Genomic DNA, 18364 nt, shown 5'->3' with positions numbered 1-18364 from the left:
GGTCACCCCCCCCCCCTCTCTCAGCAGTTCCTAGGTCACCCCCCCCCCCTCTCTCAGCAGTTCCTAGGTCACCCCCCCCCCCTCTCTCAGCAGTTCCTAGGTCACCCCCCCCCCCTCTCTCAGCAGTTCCTAGGTCACCCCCCCCCCCCCTCTCTCAGCAGTTCCTAGGTCACCGCCCCCCCCCCCCCCTCTCTCAGCAGTTCCTAGGTCACCCCCCCCCCCCCTCTCTCAGCAGTTCCTAGGTCACCGCCCCCCCCCCCCCCCTCTCTCAGCAGTTCCTAGGTCACCCCCTCCCCTTTCTCAGCTACACTTCGGAGCAGCTGGTTTCAGGGGACCAATTGCAGAGTCCCTGGGCCTGGGAGCAGGTGGTCTATCTGCACCAGGGATGGTGCATGGCCTGGATACCAAGGAAGGAGAAAATATCTTAAGCAGCAGAATGTTACTCTTTAAAAAAAAAACACAAAGTACTTAAATAATATAAAATAAATAAGTAAATTCTGGGGATGCAATTTTGCAACAGTTTATTACACGTAGTGTTGAAGAATCACATTCTTGGGGCTCAGTGGGTAATTACAACACCCGGTATTGACCAAGGAGTTCCCAGGTTCAATCGCTGGTCTGTGCTGATCTCGACTGGGGCGACAACAGAAATACTACAATTGTTCTCAGGTGTCCCTGAGCTAGGCATGAAAAAGGGATTTGGACAGGGTTCCTGCTCCTGATCACCATCAAGTAACCTCCTCCACCGGAAGAAACTTGGGGCTGCGTGGATGTCAGACTATGCTGTGATGTCTGTCATAGTCGAATAGCTGCCGATGCTCGCGTCTACACTTGTACGTGAAGAATGGCAGTTTGGGTGAGATACCGGAGGAACACTTTGGAACTGTAGCACAGAATGAGTCACCGCCCACCACAGAGAGAGGGAGGGAAGGGTGACACAAAACTGAGGAGGGGAAAAAATCAGCACCTGTCAAGATTCCTATGGATTATCTTCAAGTCACCAGGGAGAAAATTGGAATCTTAAGGTCAGAGTTTCCTGCACTCCCACTTACCCCAGGAATTGCCCACTCCTTGTTGTCCTTTCTACATATTGCTACAAACTGCAAGATAGGCTTCCCAGTGCGACTGTGAGTCACCGTTTTTCCGACCTCCTTCTTCCACCTGCAACAGAGAGAGAAAGAGAGAGAGAAGCTCCTTAGAAGCAGATCAGGGATTAAGCATCTAATAAGGATGTACTGGGCTACAGCTATCCAGGAGTTAATGCTGGCCTTTTTAGTACTGGAGTACCATATAAAGTATACTGCACAATACATTTTAAAGTCCAAAATAAACTGGTAATATAGCTGGTTCTATATTACAAACTTAATTCTCCTTTCAGTTCTCCATCAATACCAAGGAAATAAAGAACTAAAACTTAAATCAGCCACTACTTACAAAGAGTTTTCATTACAGACTGGTTAAATACTATTCTTTCATCTGACCTGAAGGGTCAGTGGATACATAACTGTGTGGTGTGGTACTAAGCAATACAGACCACAAGGACCCAGGTTTGATCCAGAGTCTCTGCTGAATTAGCTCTCAGCCAGGGCAGCAGTCACAACAACTTACATTTCTATAGCATCTTTAACATAGTAAAATGCCCCATGGCACAGGAGCGTTATCAAACAAAATTTGACATTGAGCCACATATGGAGATATTAGGACAGGTGACCAAAAGCTTGGTCAAAGAGGTAGGTTTTAAGGAGCATCTTAAAGGAAGCAGAGAGGTAGAGAGGTAGAAAGGATTAGGGGGGGAATTCCAGAGCTTAGGGCCTAGGCAGCTGAAGACACGGCCGCCTATGGTGGAGCGTTTAAAATCAGGGATGCGCAAGAGGCCAGAATTGGAGGAGTACAGAGATCTCAGCGGACTGTAGGAGGTTACAGAGATAGGGAGGGGCAAGGCCATGAAGGGATTTGAAAACAAGAATGAGAACTTTAAAATCGAAGCGTTCCCGGACCGGGAGACCATGTAGGTCAGTAAGCACAGGGGCAATGGGTGAACGGGACTTGGTGCGAGTTAGGATACAGGCAGCAGAGTTTTGGATGAGCTCAAGTTTATGAAGGGTGGCCGGCCAGGAGAGAATTGGAATAGTCGAATCCAGAGGTAACTAAGGCATGGACGAGGGTTTCAGCAGCAGATGAGCTGAGGCAGGGGCAGAGACGGGCGATGTTACAGAGGTGGAAGTAGGCGGACTTGGTGATGGAGCAGATATGTGGTTGGAAGCTCATCTCAGGGTCAAATAGGAAGCCAAGGTTGTGAACGGTCTGGTTCAGCCTCAACAGTGGCCAGGGAGAGGGATGGAATGGGTGGCTAGGGAACGGAGTTTGTGACAGGGACCAAAGCCAATGGCTTTGGTCATCCCAATATTTAGTTGGAGGATATTTCTTCCCATCCGATACTGGATGTCGGACAAGCAGCGTGACAAATCAGAGGCAGTGGAGGCATCGGTGAGGTATAGCTGGGTTTCGTCAGCGTACATGTGGAACCTAATGTGTTTTCAGATGATGTCGCCAAGGGGCAGCATGTAGATGAGAAATAGGAGGGGGCCAAGGACAGATCCTTGGGGGACTCCAGAGGTAATGGTGCGGGAGTGGAAAGAGAAGCCATGCAGGTGATTCTCTGGCTACGACTGGATAGATAAGAATGGAACCAGGCGAGCGCAGTCCCACCCAGCTGGACGACGGAGGAGAGACATTGGAGGAGGATGGTGTGATCAACTGTATCAAAGGCTGCAGACAGGTGGAGAAGGATGAGGAGGGATAATTTACCACGGTCACAATCACAATCACAGGATGTCATTTGTGACTTTGACAAGGACAATTTCAGTGCTGTGGCCGGGCGGAAACCTGATCGGAGGGGTTAAAACATGGCATTGCGCCAAAGATGGGCACAGATTTGGGAGGCGACAACACGTTCAAGGACTTTGGAGAGGAAAGGGAGGTTGGAGATGCGGCGGTAGTTTGCAAGGACAGAGGGGTCAAGGGTGGGTTTTTTGAGGAGGTGGGTGATGACGGCAGATTTGAAGGGAAGGAGGACAGTACCTGAGGAGAGGGAACTGTTAACAATATCCCTCAATCACCCTAAGTGCCCCTGGGCTAGAGGGGGCACAAAAAAACACAAGCCTAGGTTCCTGTTCCCAATTGCTTTCCATCAACCCATATCGGAGAGTGAAAAGCCACATATAGCACTCTAGAAAGAGTTATATACAGAAGAGTATTTAATAACAAATGGGTAATGTAATCAGCAACAGCACAAAACCTTGCACCACTCCCTCTTTCTCATTGAGTCTTGCCTTATATACCCAACCTGTGGAGGAGCCACAACTACGCCTGCCCACATCCCAGTCGCTTAGGATTATCACATTTCTCCCTTCCCTCCCACTCAGTCTCTGACATCCTGTCAGAATATATCACATTGCATCCTCAATAACGATTCTGTAACATTAAAACACTGAAGAAACATATATATAAAATATATCTACAGTATCGCAAGTATAACCAGTTCCCTGGTGATTGTGGTAGTTATCCTGGAATCTTCAACCTTTTTCAACGTAATGTATTTGTCCACCTACTGTTCTCTCCGCTTGAGTAATTCCAGAGGTTAAGTAAGATTGTAACCAGTGTGGTAACTGGTTCCATTCACTCTCCAGAAATGCATCAAATTGTCTCTCGAACCCATTTATACTGTCTGCTTCAATGGTCATGCGTTATCCCACAACTCCATTACATTCTGAGTAAAAAGGTTCGGTCCCATTTCCCTCCTTACTCCTAATTCCCTCATTTTTAATCTATCTCTGGTATTTGAACCTATCGTCACAGTGAATGATTGTGAAAGGAGTTAACAGAGTTAATCCAAACCAATCTCAAAGACTTCAAATATGTCACCTTGAAGTCTCTTCTTTTCCAAAGAAAACACGCCCAATTTCATAAGAACATAAGAAATAGGAGCAGGAGTAGGCCAATCAGCCCCTCCAGCCTGCTCCGCCATTCTGGAGTTCAGAAGAATGAGAGGCGACCTTATTGAAACATTTAAGATTGTGAAGGGGCTTGATCGGGTGGATGCGGTAAGGATGTTCCCAAGGATGGGTGAAACTAGAACTAGGGGGCATAATCTTAGAATAAGGGGCTGCTCTTTCAAAACTGAGATGAGGAGAAACTTCTTCACTCAGAGGGTAGTAGGTATTTCCTTAACTTTTCCTGATAACTTAAACTCCCAATGTCCGGAATCATCTTTGTTGCTTGTCTCTGTACCCTCTCAAGAGCAATAATATACCTATGAATAGGCACCAGTGTTAAATATTCAGACTGAGTTAAGGTAGGTTTATGGGGAAATTACTTCGAGCCATCATTTGGGTAATTGAGGTGTTTAAGAGGATTTGATAGGGTGGATAGAGAGAAACTATTTCCTCTGGTGGGACAGTCCAGAACAAGGGGGCATAACATTAAAATTAGAGCTAGGCCATTCAGGAGTGATATCAAGAAGTACTTCTTCACACAAAGGGTGGTGGAAATTCGGAACACTCTCCCCCAAGAAACTGTTGAAGCTGTGGGTTATTTGAAAATTTCAAAACTGAGAATGACAGATTTTTGCTAACCAAGGGTATTAAGGGTTACGGAATCAAGGTGGGTAGATGGAGTTAAAATACAGATCAGCCATGATCTAATTGAATGGCGGAACAAGCTTGAGGGGCTGAATGGCCTACTCCTGTTCCTATGAGCCTCCCAGCAAAGCAGAGTGCCAGCAGTTAGGGGCTATTACATCCTAAGTCCTTGCTGTACAGCCTCATCCTCCCATTTCAGAATGATCATTATCCTGAAATGCAGGGAGATCGGCAACGAGATTCCCAAACAAACAGAGCGCGCACCTTGTCACAATCGGGTCAGCTGCGTGGTTAGGCCCCCATCTTCCCAGGAGTCCTCTGCCCTTCAATCCAGTCCGTCCATAAGGATTCCTGAGGCACAGAATAAAATACAAGAGAATCAGTTATTTGTACCTCAGCCAGAACAGACTTAGACAGTATGAAATAGCTATCCCAGCACTGACTCAATCAGAGGAGTAATTGAGCACTCACCTAACTCTGGCCCATAGGATGCATGAGGATACTTCACCAGAATAAAGTGGAGAGGTACTGTTTACATAAGAGAGACTGATGTTATAACTTGTGCGTGACAAAAATAGTCACCTCAGTACTCTAGATAAATGCTCTTATTACTCCTCACTCCCATCTAGTATTCCAGTTGCACAACCAGCGTGTTTTTTTTTAAAAGTGAGATTGCTTCCTCTTTTTTCTTCTTTGCCTAACTCGATCTCACCTTGCCTTTCTTCATCCCACGGGTGAGAGGGTGAGTTCACCACCTGCCCCCAGACCACTTTCAAAAATGCTCCAAAAGCAACTGCTGAGAGATGCACACGATTACTCTCCCTTTGATTCTCTCTCCTGGTCTTCATTCAGTGCCTCCCCGCAACACACGTAAAATCAGCTCAGCAACGTGGGAACTGTAGGAGCAAACTCACACCCCACACGCTGCCTACATAACACACCTGTGACGTATTTTAAAATATATTGTGCATCACCTGGAAGGAAGCACAATGATGTCATGAACAGTTTGTGCAGAAAGTAGTCACGATTTGTGACATCAGAACCTTTTGTGATTACTGTTTGTGGCATCAGGATCTTTTCTTGTTCAATACTTTATGTTTTTACGTTGCACTTAGCTCAAGGTTTCATGGCCCCTTGGTTCCTTCTCCTAACCTGTCAACAAAAACTTCTACATCCATTTTGATTTTAAACTGTATGAATTTTGTGCACATCAAGCTGAGGGATGTTAGTGCTAGAGAATTTTGGATTTCACAGTCAGGGATAGCACAGCTTAGATGCAGAGTAAAGCCCAAACAGCATGCCTCAGCCTTAACTTCAGAAGGCCTTGGTCAGGCCTCGTTTGGAATATTGTCTCCTCACATGGTGAGTGATATTGAGACTTTGGAAAGGGTGCAGAGGAGGGCCACTAGATTAATTCCCAGTTTAAAGCATCTTAGTTATCAAGATAGGCTAAAAGAGCTGGGACTCTGCACTTTAGAGAAGCGTAGACTTAGGGGTGATCTGATTGAGGTTTACGAGATGAAGAAAGGAACAGATTGTGTCCGAGTTGACAATTTGTTGCAATTAAATATGTTAGCGAGGACTAGGGGTCACAATTTTAAGTTGTACAAGGTCAGATCTAGGTTAGATGTCAGGTGGCGGCTTTTTTCCCCCCCAGAGAATAGCGGCTCCCTGGAACAGGCTGCCGGCTCGTGCGGTGGACACCGACTCGCTGGATTCCTTCAAGCGAGAGCTGGACCTGTTTCTGGCTGGGTCGGAGATCACCTCTTACAACAGGTAGGTAATATAATATATAGAATTCAGCGTCAGAATGATCTCCTGGAGTGGTTTCGATCACCAAAGGGGTCGGAGAGGAATTTCCCAGATTTTTTTTCCTCCCAAATTGACCTGGGTTTTTAATCTGGTTTTTCGTCTCTCCCAGGAGATCACATGGTGTGAGGTGGGGAGTGTATATATTGTGATACACATGGTATCACGATTGTGTGGGGCAGACTGGATGGACCAGAGGGTCTTTTCCTGTCCGTCAGTGTTGGTATGTTTGTATGTAGCATTGATTGTTGCACCTTATCTTTCCATTTGCCAAACCAACCATCCTGTGGCCTCTGGGATGGTTATTGCCAAGTTAGAGGCAGTTTTGTGCTATGTGACCATGCAGTGAGAGGAGATTTTCATGCCATCAATCCAAGGTGAGCAGCCAGTATAAAACCCACACTGTGCCACACCCCATTCAATCTTTCATGATTTCAAAAACGTGGATCAAATTTCCTCTCTCCCGTCTTTTCTGTTCCGATGAGAACAGAGCCAATGAAAACAGGCCGCCCAGTTTTTAAAAAAATTGTCCATGTTTTTCAATTGTTTTCATCAAGGTGAGTGAAGTTACATGTTTGGGAACAGATAGTTTCAATTTCAGGCACCTAATGTCAGCATCAAACACTTGTAGATCAGGTATAGAACAGCTAAATGCCCTAACAATGTGCCCCAGGCCCAACCTGAGAAGAGCATCCCCATCTGCAGTGATGTGGCAGTGTTTTCCATTTACCACACCAGCCATCCTGAGGCCTCCCAGTGATACTGCCAATTAGGAGCACTGTCGGCCCACACCTACTGGACTCAGACTGCTGACATTGCCCAAACTGATTTCACATCGGACCCTTACAGGCAAGCAGACAGTGGAGACTCTCATCCCATCAGTATGGGATGGATTTAAACCCAGGTCCCAGGATGGAAGGCCAGTGTCTAACTTGCTGCACCATCATGTTCCCCAGGAAATACATCCTACAGAATTATCATAAGCAGAAATATCTGTACACTTAATGATATCTTTCAGTTGCCATGTTGATTTGATGGCTTGGGCAATCAGGAAATAGCTATTTTGTACAGAACTTCCCTTTTGTGTCACTCCAGTGAAATCATGATTAGAAACAGTGGAATTGGTGACAGTGCTTCCCAAACGTGACAATGTCACTGGAAAGGAAAATCACAATGTCACATAAGGGAGAGTTCTCTAAAAGCTCTCTGCTCCCAGACTGCCTGTAACCAGCAGCTGAACACAGTCACAAGAGGGCAAGTGAAAGACACAGGTGTCCAGATTTATAATACTTCGGTCTTCAAAATTATGACGGGGTTTGATAAAGCAAATAAGGAGAGACTGTGTCCAGTAGCAGGAGGATCAGTAACCAGAGGATATAGATTTAAGGTAATTGGCAAAAGAACCAGAGGGGAGATGAAGAGAATTTTTTTAATGCAGCGAGTTGTTATGATCTGGAATGCACTGCCTGAAAGGGTGGTGGAAGCAGATTCAATAATAACTTTCAAAAGGGAATTGGATAAATACTTGAAAAGGAAAAATTTGCAGATCTATGGGGAAAGAACGGAGAAGTGGCGCTAATTGGATGGCTCTTTTAAAGGGCCGGCACAGGCATGATGGGCCAAATGGCCTCCTTCTGTGCTGCATGAGTCAATGAACATGGAGCATATTCAGCAGATTATTAGCCCTTAGATCGCTTTTAATACCCATCTTTTCATAGGCACGGTTACCAAAACTGAACATAAAGCTTCAAACACGGAATACCGAACTGCATGAAGTGAAGAACAGGGTCAAGTAGGGTGAGGTATTGTGTGGGTGTAAGCAAGCCCCTGAACAGGCTTGTCTGCATTAATGGGCATTCAGAGAGGAAGCCTCACCGTGGGAATCCATTCATCAGATTATATTTTCCCGTATGGGACGTTCTATCCACTCCACCATCCAACTGGTTGAACTTCAGTGGCTTGTCCAGCTCTCCATCTCTGTAAGTGAAAAAGTCAAAAACAGTCCAGTTACTGTCGTGTGACACGACGACGGGGAAAGGATGAGTAATTAAAGCATGGGAAGAGGGAGGGTGCATGTCGTGGGTCCGATGGCTTACACTCCGTAAACCACAGATGCAAGCGAGTTATGAAGGCTGCAATACCATGAGTTAACTCTCAGTGACTCACCATCCCCGACATGCAATTTATTAGGAAAGACATATTATGGTCTGTTTAGTTAGCACTCCTATTTCGCTTTTCGCCCTTTACAGGTGCATTAGGAACAACACATTTTTGGACCGGTTGAGGCAGTTGTCCTGGACAATATTTATCCCTCAGCCAACATCACTAAAACACATTATCACATTGCTACTTGTGGAACCATGCTGTGTGCAAATTGGTCACCGCATTTCCTACATTACAACAGTGACTACACGTCAAAACTACTTAATTGGCTGTAAATTGCTTTGGGACACCCTGGAGGTTGTGAAAAGCTTTATATAAATGCAAGTCTTTCTTCTTTCTTTCTTTCATTCAATGTGCTGCTTCATTTGATGTGGCTTGTGTTGCAAGTGTGTTTAACATCATCATGTAGGCAATGCAACTGGCACTTAAGCCATTGATTATGTGATGCTTTTCAGGAAAAGTCACCAGTGTAACTAAGTTGCTCAGTGTAATGCTCAGTCACAGCTACAAACCAGATCCACACATGCTACCAGACACATGATGTTCCCAAAGTGACTGAGTTTTTCTATCTGGTCCCTATTGCATTCCTTCATTTATTTTAACCAGTGGCCACTCTCCTGAGTCGTAGAAGGAATGGCATTACAGAAAATGCACCCTAGACTTGATCAGACATAGAATATTAATTGTGGAATATTTTTCTAGAATCATAGTTACCTGCTACATTCACTAATTTACTTAATGGATGGAGCCTCAGAGTAAATAATCTCAAAATCCTGGTTTAAACACTGGTGTCTGTACAGTTTCCACTGATTAGCTGTGTATTTCCTTTCTGCAGTGCACATACAACACCCACCAACAATTTGCATTTATACAGCACCTTTAATGTAAACAAATATCCCATTGTGCTTCACAGAGGTATAATCAAACAAATGGACGCCAAGCCAAAAGAGATATTAGGAGGGCTGGCCAAAAGCTTGGTCAAAGAGGTGGATTTTAAGGATGGTCTTAAAGGAGGAGAGAGAGAGAGAGAGAGAGAGGTGGAAGAGTTTAGGGAGGGAATTCCAGAGCATGATGCCTAGGTGGCTGAAGGCACCGTCACCAATGGTGCCTCAAAGGGAGAGGGGAATGCACGAGAGGATTGAGTCAGGGGAGAGTTCAGGAATTGAGGTTGTATGTCTATAGGAGGTTACAGAATTAAGGAGGGGCAAGGCCAGGAAGGGATTTAAACACAAGGGCGAGAATTTTAAATTTGAGGCATTGGAGGACCGGGAGCCAATGTAGGTCAGTGAGGATAGGGTGAGCAGGAATTGTCACAGGAGAGGAAACTGGCAGCAGAATTTTGGATGGGCTGAAGTTTCTGGAGCATGGAGGATGGGAGATTCATAGGAGAGCATTGGAACAGTCGAGTCTGGAAGTGACAAAGGGTGTAAGCAGCAGATCGGCTGAGGTGAGGCGGAGGCAGGCGATGTCACAGAGGTGGAAGTAGTGGTCTTTGTGATCAATAGGATTATAGGGTTGGAAGTTCAGCTCAGGATCGAAGAGGATGCCAAGATTGCAAAGTCTGGTTCAGAATGAGGCAGTAGCCAGAAAGGAGAATGGAATCGCTGGCAAGGGTACACAGTTTGTGTCATAGGACGAAGACAATGGCTTGGTCTTCCCACTGTTTAGCTGGAGAATATTGCAGCTCATCCAAATCTGGATGTCAGGCAAACACAGAGAGAGTGGAGGGGTGGAGGGAGGTAGCAGAAAGGTAGAACTGGGTGTCATCGGCATACGTGTGAAATCTGAGCCCATGTCCGCGGATGATGTCACCAAGGGACAGCATGTAGATAGTGAAAATGAAGGGGCCAAGGATAGATCCTTGGGGGACTCTGGAGGTAAAGGTGTGGCAGCGGGAAGAGAAGCCATTGCTGGAGATGCTCTGGCCAAGACTGAATAGGTAAGAGTGGAACCAATTGCAGGCAGTCCCACTGAGCTGGACAATGGAGGAGAGGCGTTTGAGGAGCACAGTGTGGTTGACTGTCAAAGGCAGCTCAAAAATGTCCTATGTGCAGGTTATAGCAAAAGAACGAGATTACTCTTCACACTCATTTAGGAGTTCAATTCATCTGCGTACCTGTAAGGTGGGTCCGCCCAGGGTGGCTGTTTCAACACTGAGTGGGCAGTGTAGTCGACTGGCTTATAATCAGCCCAAGGCACTGCCCAGTCCACTTTATCATCGGGGACAGAAAAACGTCGGATTTTGGAGCCTGGGTACATCTCACCACGCGCCTTCACGTGGAGGTACTTGAGAAACTCCATGGGCAGCACAAACCCAACTGACCTAGACTTGTACACAGGATGGTGATGGGGCCCTCTCACTGCAACCAACCTGCAAAACAGACTTACTGACACTTAAAGGATTGCTGTACTGCATTGAATTTATTTATTTATAAAATATATATTTTAAATAGCATTTTTAAAATCCATATATTTTAACGTTGCTCAGTTGCCTATCACTAGTGTTTTAAGGTTTCAAACTGAGATTTGTGCACAGAAAGCCTCCTGGTATGTCATCACCTATTGGAATGTTGGGCTGTGAGCAGCAGTTAACATCTGGACTTGTGGGCAGTCAGCTCTCAAACCAGCACTGACAGGAGTGTGTATAAGGAACAGACATCACTGTAACTGACAGCATTGGGTACAAGGAACAGACGTCACTGTAACTGACAGGAGTGTGTACAAGGAACAGACATCACTGTAACTGACAGCATTGGGTACAAGGAACAGACATCACTGTAACTGACAGGAGTGTGTACAAGGAACAGACATCACTGTAACTGACAGCATTGGGTACAAGGAACAGACATCACTGTAACTGACAGCATTGGGTACAAGGAACAGACATCACTGTAACGGACAGCATTGGGTACAAGGAACAGACATCACTGTAACTGACAGCATTGGGTACAAGGAACAGACATCACTGTAACTGACAGCATTGGGTACAAGGAACAGACGTCACTGTAACTGACAGCATTGGGTACAAGGAACAGACATCACTGTAACTGACAGCATTGTGTACAAGGAACAGACATCACTGTAACTGACAGCATTGGGTACAAGGAACAGACATCACTGTAACTGACAGCATTGGGTACAAGGAACAGACATCACTGTAACTGACAGCATTGGGTATAAGGAACAGACATCACTGTAACTGACAGCATTGTGTACAAGGAACAGACATCACTGTAACTGACAGCATTGGGTACAAGGAACAGACATCACTGTAACTGACAGCATTGTGTACAAGGAACAGACATCACTGTAACTGACAGCATTGGGTACAAGGAACAGACATCACTGTAACTGACAGCATTGTGTACAAGGAACAGACATCACTGTAACTGACAACATTGGGTACAAGGAACAGACGTCACTGTAACTGACAGCATTGTGTACAAGGAACAGACATCACTGTAACTGACAGCATTGGGTACAAGGAACAGACGTCACTGCAACTGACAGCATTGGGTACAAGGAACAGACATCACTGTAACTGACAGCATTGGGTACAAGGAACAGACATCACTGTAACTGACAGCATTGGGTACAAGGAACAGACATCACTGTAACTGACAGCATTGGGTACAAGGAACAGACGTCACTGTAACTGACAGGAGTGTGTACAAGGAACAGACATCACTGTAACTGACAGCATTGGGTACAAGGAACAGACATCACTGTAACTGACAGCATTGGGTACAAGGAACAGACATCACTGTAACTGACAGGAGTGTGTACAAGGAACAGACATCACTGTAACTGACAGCATTGGGTACAAGGAACAGACATCACTGTAACTGACAGCATTGGGTACAAGGAACAGACATCACTGTAACTGACAGCATTGGGTACAAGGAACAGACATCACTGTAACTGACAGCATTGGGTACAAGGAACAGACATCACTGTAACTGACAGCATTGGGTACAAGGAACAGACATCACTGTAACTGACAGCATTGGGTACAAGGAACAGACATCACTGTAACTGACAGCATTGGGTACAAGGAACAGACGTCACTGTAACTGACAGCATTGGGTACAAGGAACAGACATCACTGTAACTGACAGGAATGGATAAAAGGAGCATAGATCATCACAGAAGTGGCAGCAGAGGTGTAAGGGACAGACATTATCTTGAGAGCACTATGGAAAATAATTCTAATACAGGGTTGTGCAATCAATCATCAAAAAATGCATCTTAGAAATTAATAATGATTCCTAAGCTCCTCCCTATCTCAGTATTCTAAATATTAATTGTATCATATGATTTATATCAATTAGTGTTAATTGTATTTCAAGTGGTGTGTATCAACTGGGGACTCTCTTGTATCCTTTTTATATAAGAACTGATCTAGGGAGTGTGTGTGTAAGGGGAATCTCTGTGACCAGGCTCGAGTATTCCATCCTTCACCACATGGCTATCCAATTTATCACTAAGTTCCCCATATTTCTCCTCCTCATTGTATCCCACTGGCATTCACCGGCCCTTTCCAAATGTCTCTCTCTCTGTCCTAGTTTCACTAATCTCTCTCTTTTTGACCCAGTTTCCCAAAGTTTCTCTCTATCCCATCTTCCCTGGGTTTCTCTCTCTCTCTATCCCAGTCTATCTATCTCGCTCTTTCTCTCTTATCTTGCGCTCTGCCTCTCAGCCTCTATCCCGATCTCCTCAAGTTTCTCTCTCTCTCTCTCTCTCTCTCCCCCCCCCCCCGCAGTTTCCCCCTCTTTCTCTCTCTATCTATCTATCCCATCTTCCCTGAGTTTCTCCATCATATATCCCAGTCCCAACCTATCTATCTTGCTCCCTCTTTATCACTATCTCTGCCTCTCCCTCTATCTATCTAGCCCAGTCCCACTCTCTCTCTACCTAACGCGGTCCCTCTCCTCCTCTCTCCCGCTCATTCTCTTCCCCCTCCGCTCTCTCTTTCTCACCCTCCCTCGCTCCCATCCCCTTCCAGGCTGTCTGTCTCTCTCTCTCTCTCTCTCTCTGTATGGTAGCATAGTGGTTACATTACTGGACTAGTAATCCAGAGGCCTGGACTAATAATCCAGAGTCACGAGCTCAAATCCCGCCACGGCAGCTGGGGAATTTAAATTCAATTAATTAAATAAAAAATCTGGAATTAAAATACTAGTATCAGTAATGATTGTCATAAAAACCCATCTGGTTCACTAATGCCCTTTAGGGAAGGAAACCTGCAGTCCTTACCCGGTCTGGCCTATATGTGACTCCAGACCCACAGCAATATGGTTGATTCTTAATTGCCCTCTGAAATGGCCTGGCACTCAGTTGTAAAATCTCACTACGAAAAGTCATAATAAGAATAAAACCGGACGGACCACTAGGCACCGGACACGACAATGGCAAACCAAGCCCAGTCGACCCTGCAAAGTCCTCCTCACTAACATCTGGGAACTTGTGCCAAAATTGGGAGAGCTGTCCCACAGACTAGTCAAGCAACAGCCTGACATAGCCATACTCACAGAATCATATCTTTCAGCCAATGTCCCAGACTCTTCCATCACCATCCCTGGGTATATCCTGTCCCACCGGCAGGACTAGACCCACCAGAGGTGGCGGTACAGTGATATACAGTCAGGAGGGAGTGGCCCTGGGAGTTCTCAACATTGAGTCTGGACCCCATGAAATCTCATGGCATCAGGTCAAACATGGGCAAGGAAACCTCCTGCTGATTACCACCTACCGTCCTCCCTCAGCTGATGAATCAGTCCTCCTCCATGTTGAACACCATTTGGAGGAAGCACTGAGGGTAGCAAGGGCACAAAATGTACTCTGGGTGGGGGACTTCAACGTCCATCACCAAGAGTGGCTCGGGAGCACCACTGCTGACCGAGCTGGCCGAGTCCTGAAGGACATAGATGCCAGACTGGGCCTGCGGCAGGTGGTGAACGAACCAACACGAGGGAAAAACTTACTTGACCTCGTCCTCACCAATCTACCTGTCGCAAATGCATCTGTCCATGACAGTATTGGTAGGAGTGACCACCGCACGGTCCTCGTGGAGATGAAGTCTCGTCTTCGCACTGAGGACACCATCCAACGTGTTGTGTGGCACTACTATCGTGCTAAATGGGATAGATTCAGAACAGATCTAGCAGCACAAAACTGGGCATCCATGAGGCGCTGTGGGCCATCAGCAGCAGCAGAATTGTATTCCAGCACAATCTGTAACCTCATGGCCCGGCATATTCCTCACTCTACCATTACCAACAAACCAGGGGATCAACCCTGGTTCAATGAGGAGTGTAGAAGAGCATGCCAGGAGCAGCACCAGGCGTACCTAAAAATGAGGTGCCAACCTGGTGAAGCTACAACTCAGGACTACATGCATGCTAAACAGCGGAAGCAACATGCTATAGACAGAGCTAAGCGATTCCACAACCAACGGATCAGATCAAAGCACTGCAGTCCTGCCACATCCAGTCGTGAATGGTAGTGGACAATTAAACAACTAACGGGAGGAGGAAGCTCTGCAAACATCCCCATCCTCAACGATGGCGGAGTCCAGCACGTGAGTGCAAAAGACAAGGCTGAAGCGTTTGCAACCATCTTCAGCCAGAAGTGCCAAGTGGATGATCCATCTCAGCCTCCTCCAGATATCCCCACCATCACAGAAGCCAGTCTTCAGCCAATTTGATTCACTCCACGTGATATCAAGAAACAGCTGAGTGCACTGAATACAGCAAAGACTATGGGCCCTGACTACATCCCAGCTGCAGTGCTGAAGACTTGTGCTCCAGAACTAGCTGTGCCTCTAGCCAAACTGTTCCAGCACAGCTACAACACTGGCATCTACCCGACAATGTGGAAAATTGCCCAGGTATGTCCTGTCCACAAAAAGCAGGACAAATCCAATCCGGCCAATTACCGCCCCATCAGTCTACTCTCAATCATCAGCAAAGTGATGGAAGGTGTCTTTGACAGTGCTATCAAGCGGCACTTATTCACCAGTAACCTGCTCACCGATGCTCAGTTTGGGTTCCGCCAGGACCACTCGGCTTCAGACCTCATTACAGCCTTGGTCAAAACATGGACAAAAGAGCTGAATTCCAGAGATGAGGTGAGAGTGACTGCCCTTGACATCAAGGCAGCATTTGACCGAGTGTGGCACCAAGGAGCCCTAGTAAAATTGAAGTCAATGGGAATCGGGGGAAAACTCTCCCGTGGCTGGAGTCATACCTAGCACAAAGGAAGATGGTTGTGGTTGTTGGAGGCCAATCATCTCAGCCCCAGGGCATTGCTGCAGGAGTTCCTCAGGGCAGTGTCCTAGGCCCAACCATCTTCAGCTGCTTCATCAATGACCTTCCCTCCATCATAGGGTCAGAAATGGGGATGTTCGCTGATGATTGCACAGTGTTCAGTTCCATTCGCAACCCCTCAAATAATGAAGCAGTCCGAGCCCGCATGCAGCAAGACCTGGACAACATCCAGGCTTGGGCTCATAAGTGGCAAGTAACATTCGCGCCAGATAAGTGCCAGGCAATGACCATCTCCAACAAGAGAGAGTCTAACCACCTCCCCTTGACATTCAACGGCATTACCATCGCTGAATCCCCCACCATCAACATCCTGGGGTCACCATTGACCAGAAACATTATATGGCTGGTCCAGTTAATACTGTGGCTGCAAGAGCAGGTCAGAGGCTGGGTATTCTGCGGCGAGTGACTCACCTCCTGACTCCCCAAAGCCTTTCCACCATCTGCAAGGCACAAGTCAGGAGTGTGATGGAATACTCTCCACTTGCTTGGATGAGTGCAGCTCCAACAACACTCAAGAAGCTCGACACCATCCAGGACAAAGCAGCCAGCTTGATTGGCATCCCATCCACCACCCTAAACATTCACTCCCTTCACCACAGGCGCTCAGTGCTGCAGTGTGCACCATCCACAGGATGCACTGCAGCAACTGGCCAAGGCTTCTTCGACAGCTCTTCCCAAACCCGCGACCTCCAGCACCTCGAAGGACAAGAGCAGCAGGCACATGGGAACAACACCACCTACACGTTCCCCTCCAAGTCATGCACCATCCCGACTTGGAAATATATCGCCGTTCCTTCATCGTCGCTGTGTCAAAATCCTGGAACTCCCTTCCTAACAGCACTGTGGGAGAACCGTCACCACATGGACTGCAGCGGTTCAAGAAGGCGGCTCACCACCACCTTCTCAAGGGCAATTAGGGATGGGCAATAAATGCCGGCCTCGCCAGCGATGCCCACATCCCATGAACGAATAAATAAAATCCCAGTCTCACTCTCTCTCTCTATCCCACTCCCTCTCTCCCTCCCTATCTATCTCTATCCCTCTCTCTCTCTCCCTATCTATCTCTCGCCCTCTCTCTCTCTCTCCCTATCTATCCTTCGCATATATAAATCACAGAACAATACCTGGTGATTACATGATGTGGAGATGCCGGTGATGGACTGGGGTTGACAATTGTAAACAATTTTACAACACCAAGTTATAGTCCAGCAATTTTATTTTAAATTCAAAAGCTTTCGGAGGCTTCCTCCTTCCTCAGGTAAATGTTCAGGAGCTCCTGAACATTTACCTGAGGAAGGAGGAAGCCTCCGAAAGCTTGTGAATTTAAAATAAAATTGCTGGACTATAACTTGGTGTTGTAAAATTGTTTACAGATAGTCTTTCCAACTGCCCGTTGCCAAGGCAATCACAGTGTGCAGACAGAGAGGTGTTACCTACAAGGCCACCGAATATACAAACACCCAAAAAAAAAAGAGGCAGAAACATCAGGAAGGAAGAGAAAGACAGCAAATGACCCATTATATTAAAAACAGATAACATTTGTTCACTGGTGGGGTTACGTGTAGTGTGACATGAACTCTATCTATCCCACACTCTTTCTATCCCACTCTCACGCGCTATCGCTTTCGCTATCTCAATCTGTCTGTGTGTGTCCCCCTTTCCTCCCTCTTTATTCCCAGGTTTTCCCATTGTACCCCGTTTTATCCCGGCCTTTCCAGTTACCTGACAACCACCTTTCCCGTCAGATTCCACATCCGGGTGACCGTTGCCGCGGTAACTGGTTCCGCTCCGGTGATCGTGCGCATGTTCACTCGTGACAGGGGCGGGGTTTACTCTTGTGACTGTTTGTGGGGTCCCGGTGGCCATCTTTGAGACTGGCGCAGTGATAGCGAGGCTGGCAGCAGAATCGGAGCTGATGGCGTCTGGAGCTGATGGGTCGACAGCCAGTGGGAAGAAAAAACCTTTGCATGATTTTTTAATGTAAAAGTAAAGTCAGTAATTTATACCATCAAACCTCTATTGTGCATTAACCTTGCAGATCAAGCAGCATGCATGGGAGGAAGCACTGATCCGTGGAGTGTTTCCAGAGTTTTCTGTTTCAGATTTTCAACATCAACAGTATTTTGTTTTTTGTCTCTATCATGAATTGTTTATGATGTTTGTTCCTTGACAATTATTCTAACTCATTAAAACATTATCAGGGGACAAGTTTATTGGGTTAACACAGGATATGGTGGTGGTCAGAGTACAGCTATTGCTTGGTCCCAGTGCTCTATTAATACTTACATTTCTCACTAGCAATCATAGAATGGTTGTAAGCCTATTATGTGGCACTTTATCAAATGCCTTTTGAAAGTCCATGCACATCAACTATATTGCCCTCATCAACCCTCTCTGTTACCTCATCAAAAAACTCAATCAAGT

The 18364-nt window shown here is 46.4% G+C and overlaps 1 protein-coding gene across 4 annotated transcripts in view; it reads right to left on the bottom strand.

The window, feature by feature from the left end:
* Positions 1-17730, bottom strand: part of LOC137342019 (ADP-ribose pyrophosphatase, mitochondrial-like) — a 34488-nt gene extending 16758 nt beyond the window's left edge. Inside the window, exons 1-6 of one of the 4 annotated variants that reach the window (XM_068005614.1) lie at positions 17663-17730; positions 10729-11005; positions 8325-8426; positions 5112-5168; positions 4905-4991; positions 1053-1161 (exon numbers count right to left, since the gene is read on the bottom strand). In XM_068005614.1, the coding sequence (XP_067861715.1) occupies positions 1053-1161; positions 4905-4991; positions 5112-5168; positions 8325-8426; positions 10729-10913 (540 nt within the window). In that variant the 5' untranslated portion in view covers positions 10914-11005; positions 17663-17730. The remainder of the gene's footprint in view (positions 1-1052; positions 1162-4904; positions 4992-5111; positions 5169-8324; positions 8427-10728; positions 11006-17662) is intronic. The other 3 variants (XM_068005612.1, XM_068005615.1, XM_068005613.1) reach the window with 3 other exon arrangements.
* Positions 17731-18364: the final 634 nt, after the last annotated feature.

Source organism: Heptranchias perlo, chromosome 25, assembly GCF_035084215.1.
Source record: "Heptranchias perlo isolate sHepPer1 chromosome 25, sHepPer1.hap1, whole genome shotgun sequence".
Classification (NCBI taxonomy): domain Eukaryota; kingdom Metazoa; phylum Chordata; class Chondrichthyes; order Hexanchiformes; family Hexanchidae; genus Heptranchias; species Heptranchias perlo.
This window is presented reverse-complemented; position numbering and strand designations above follow the sequence as displayed.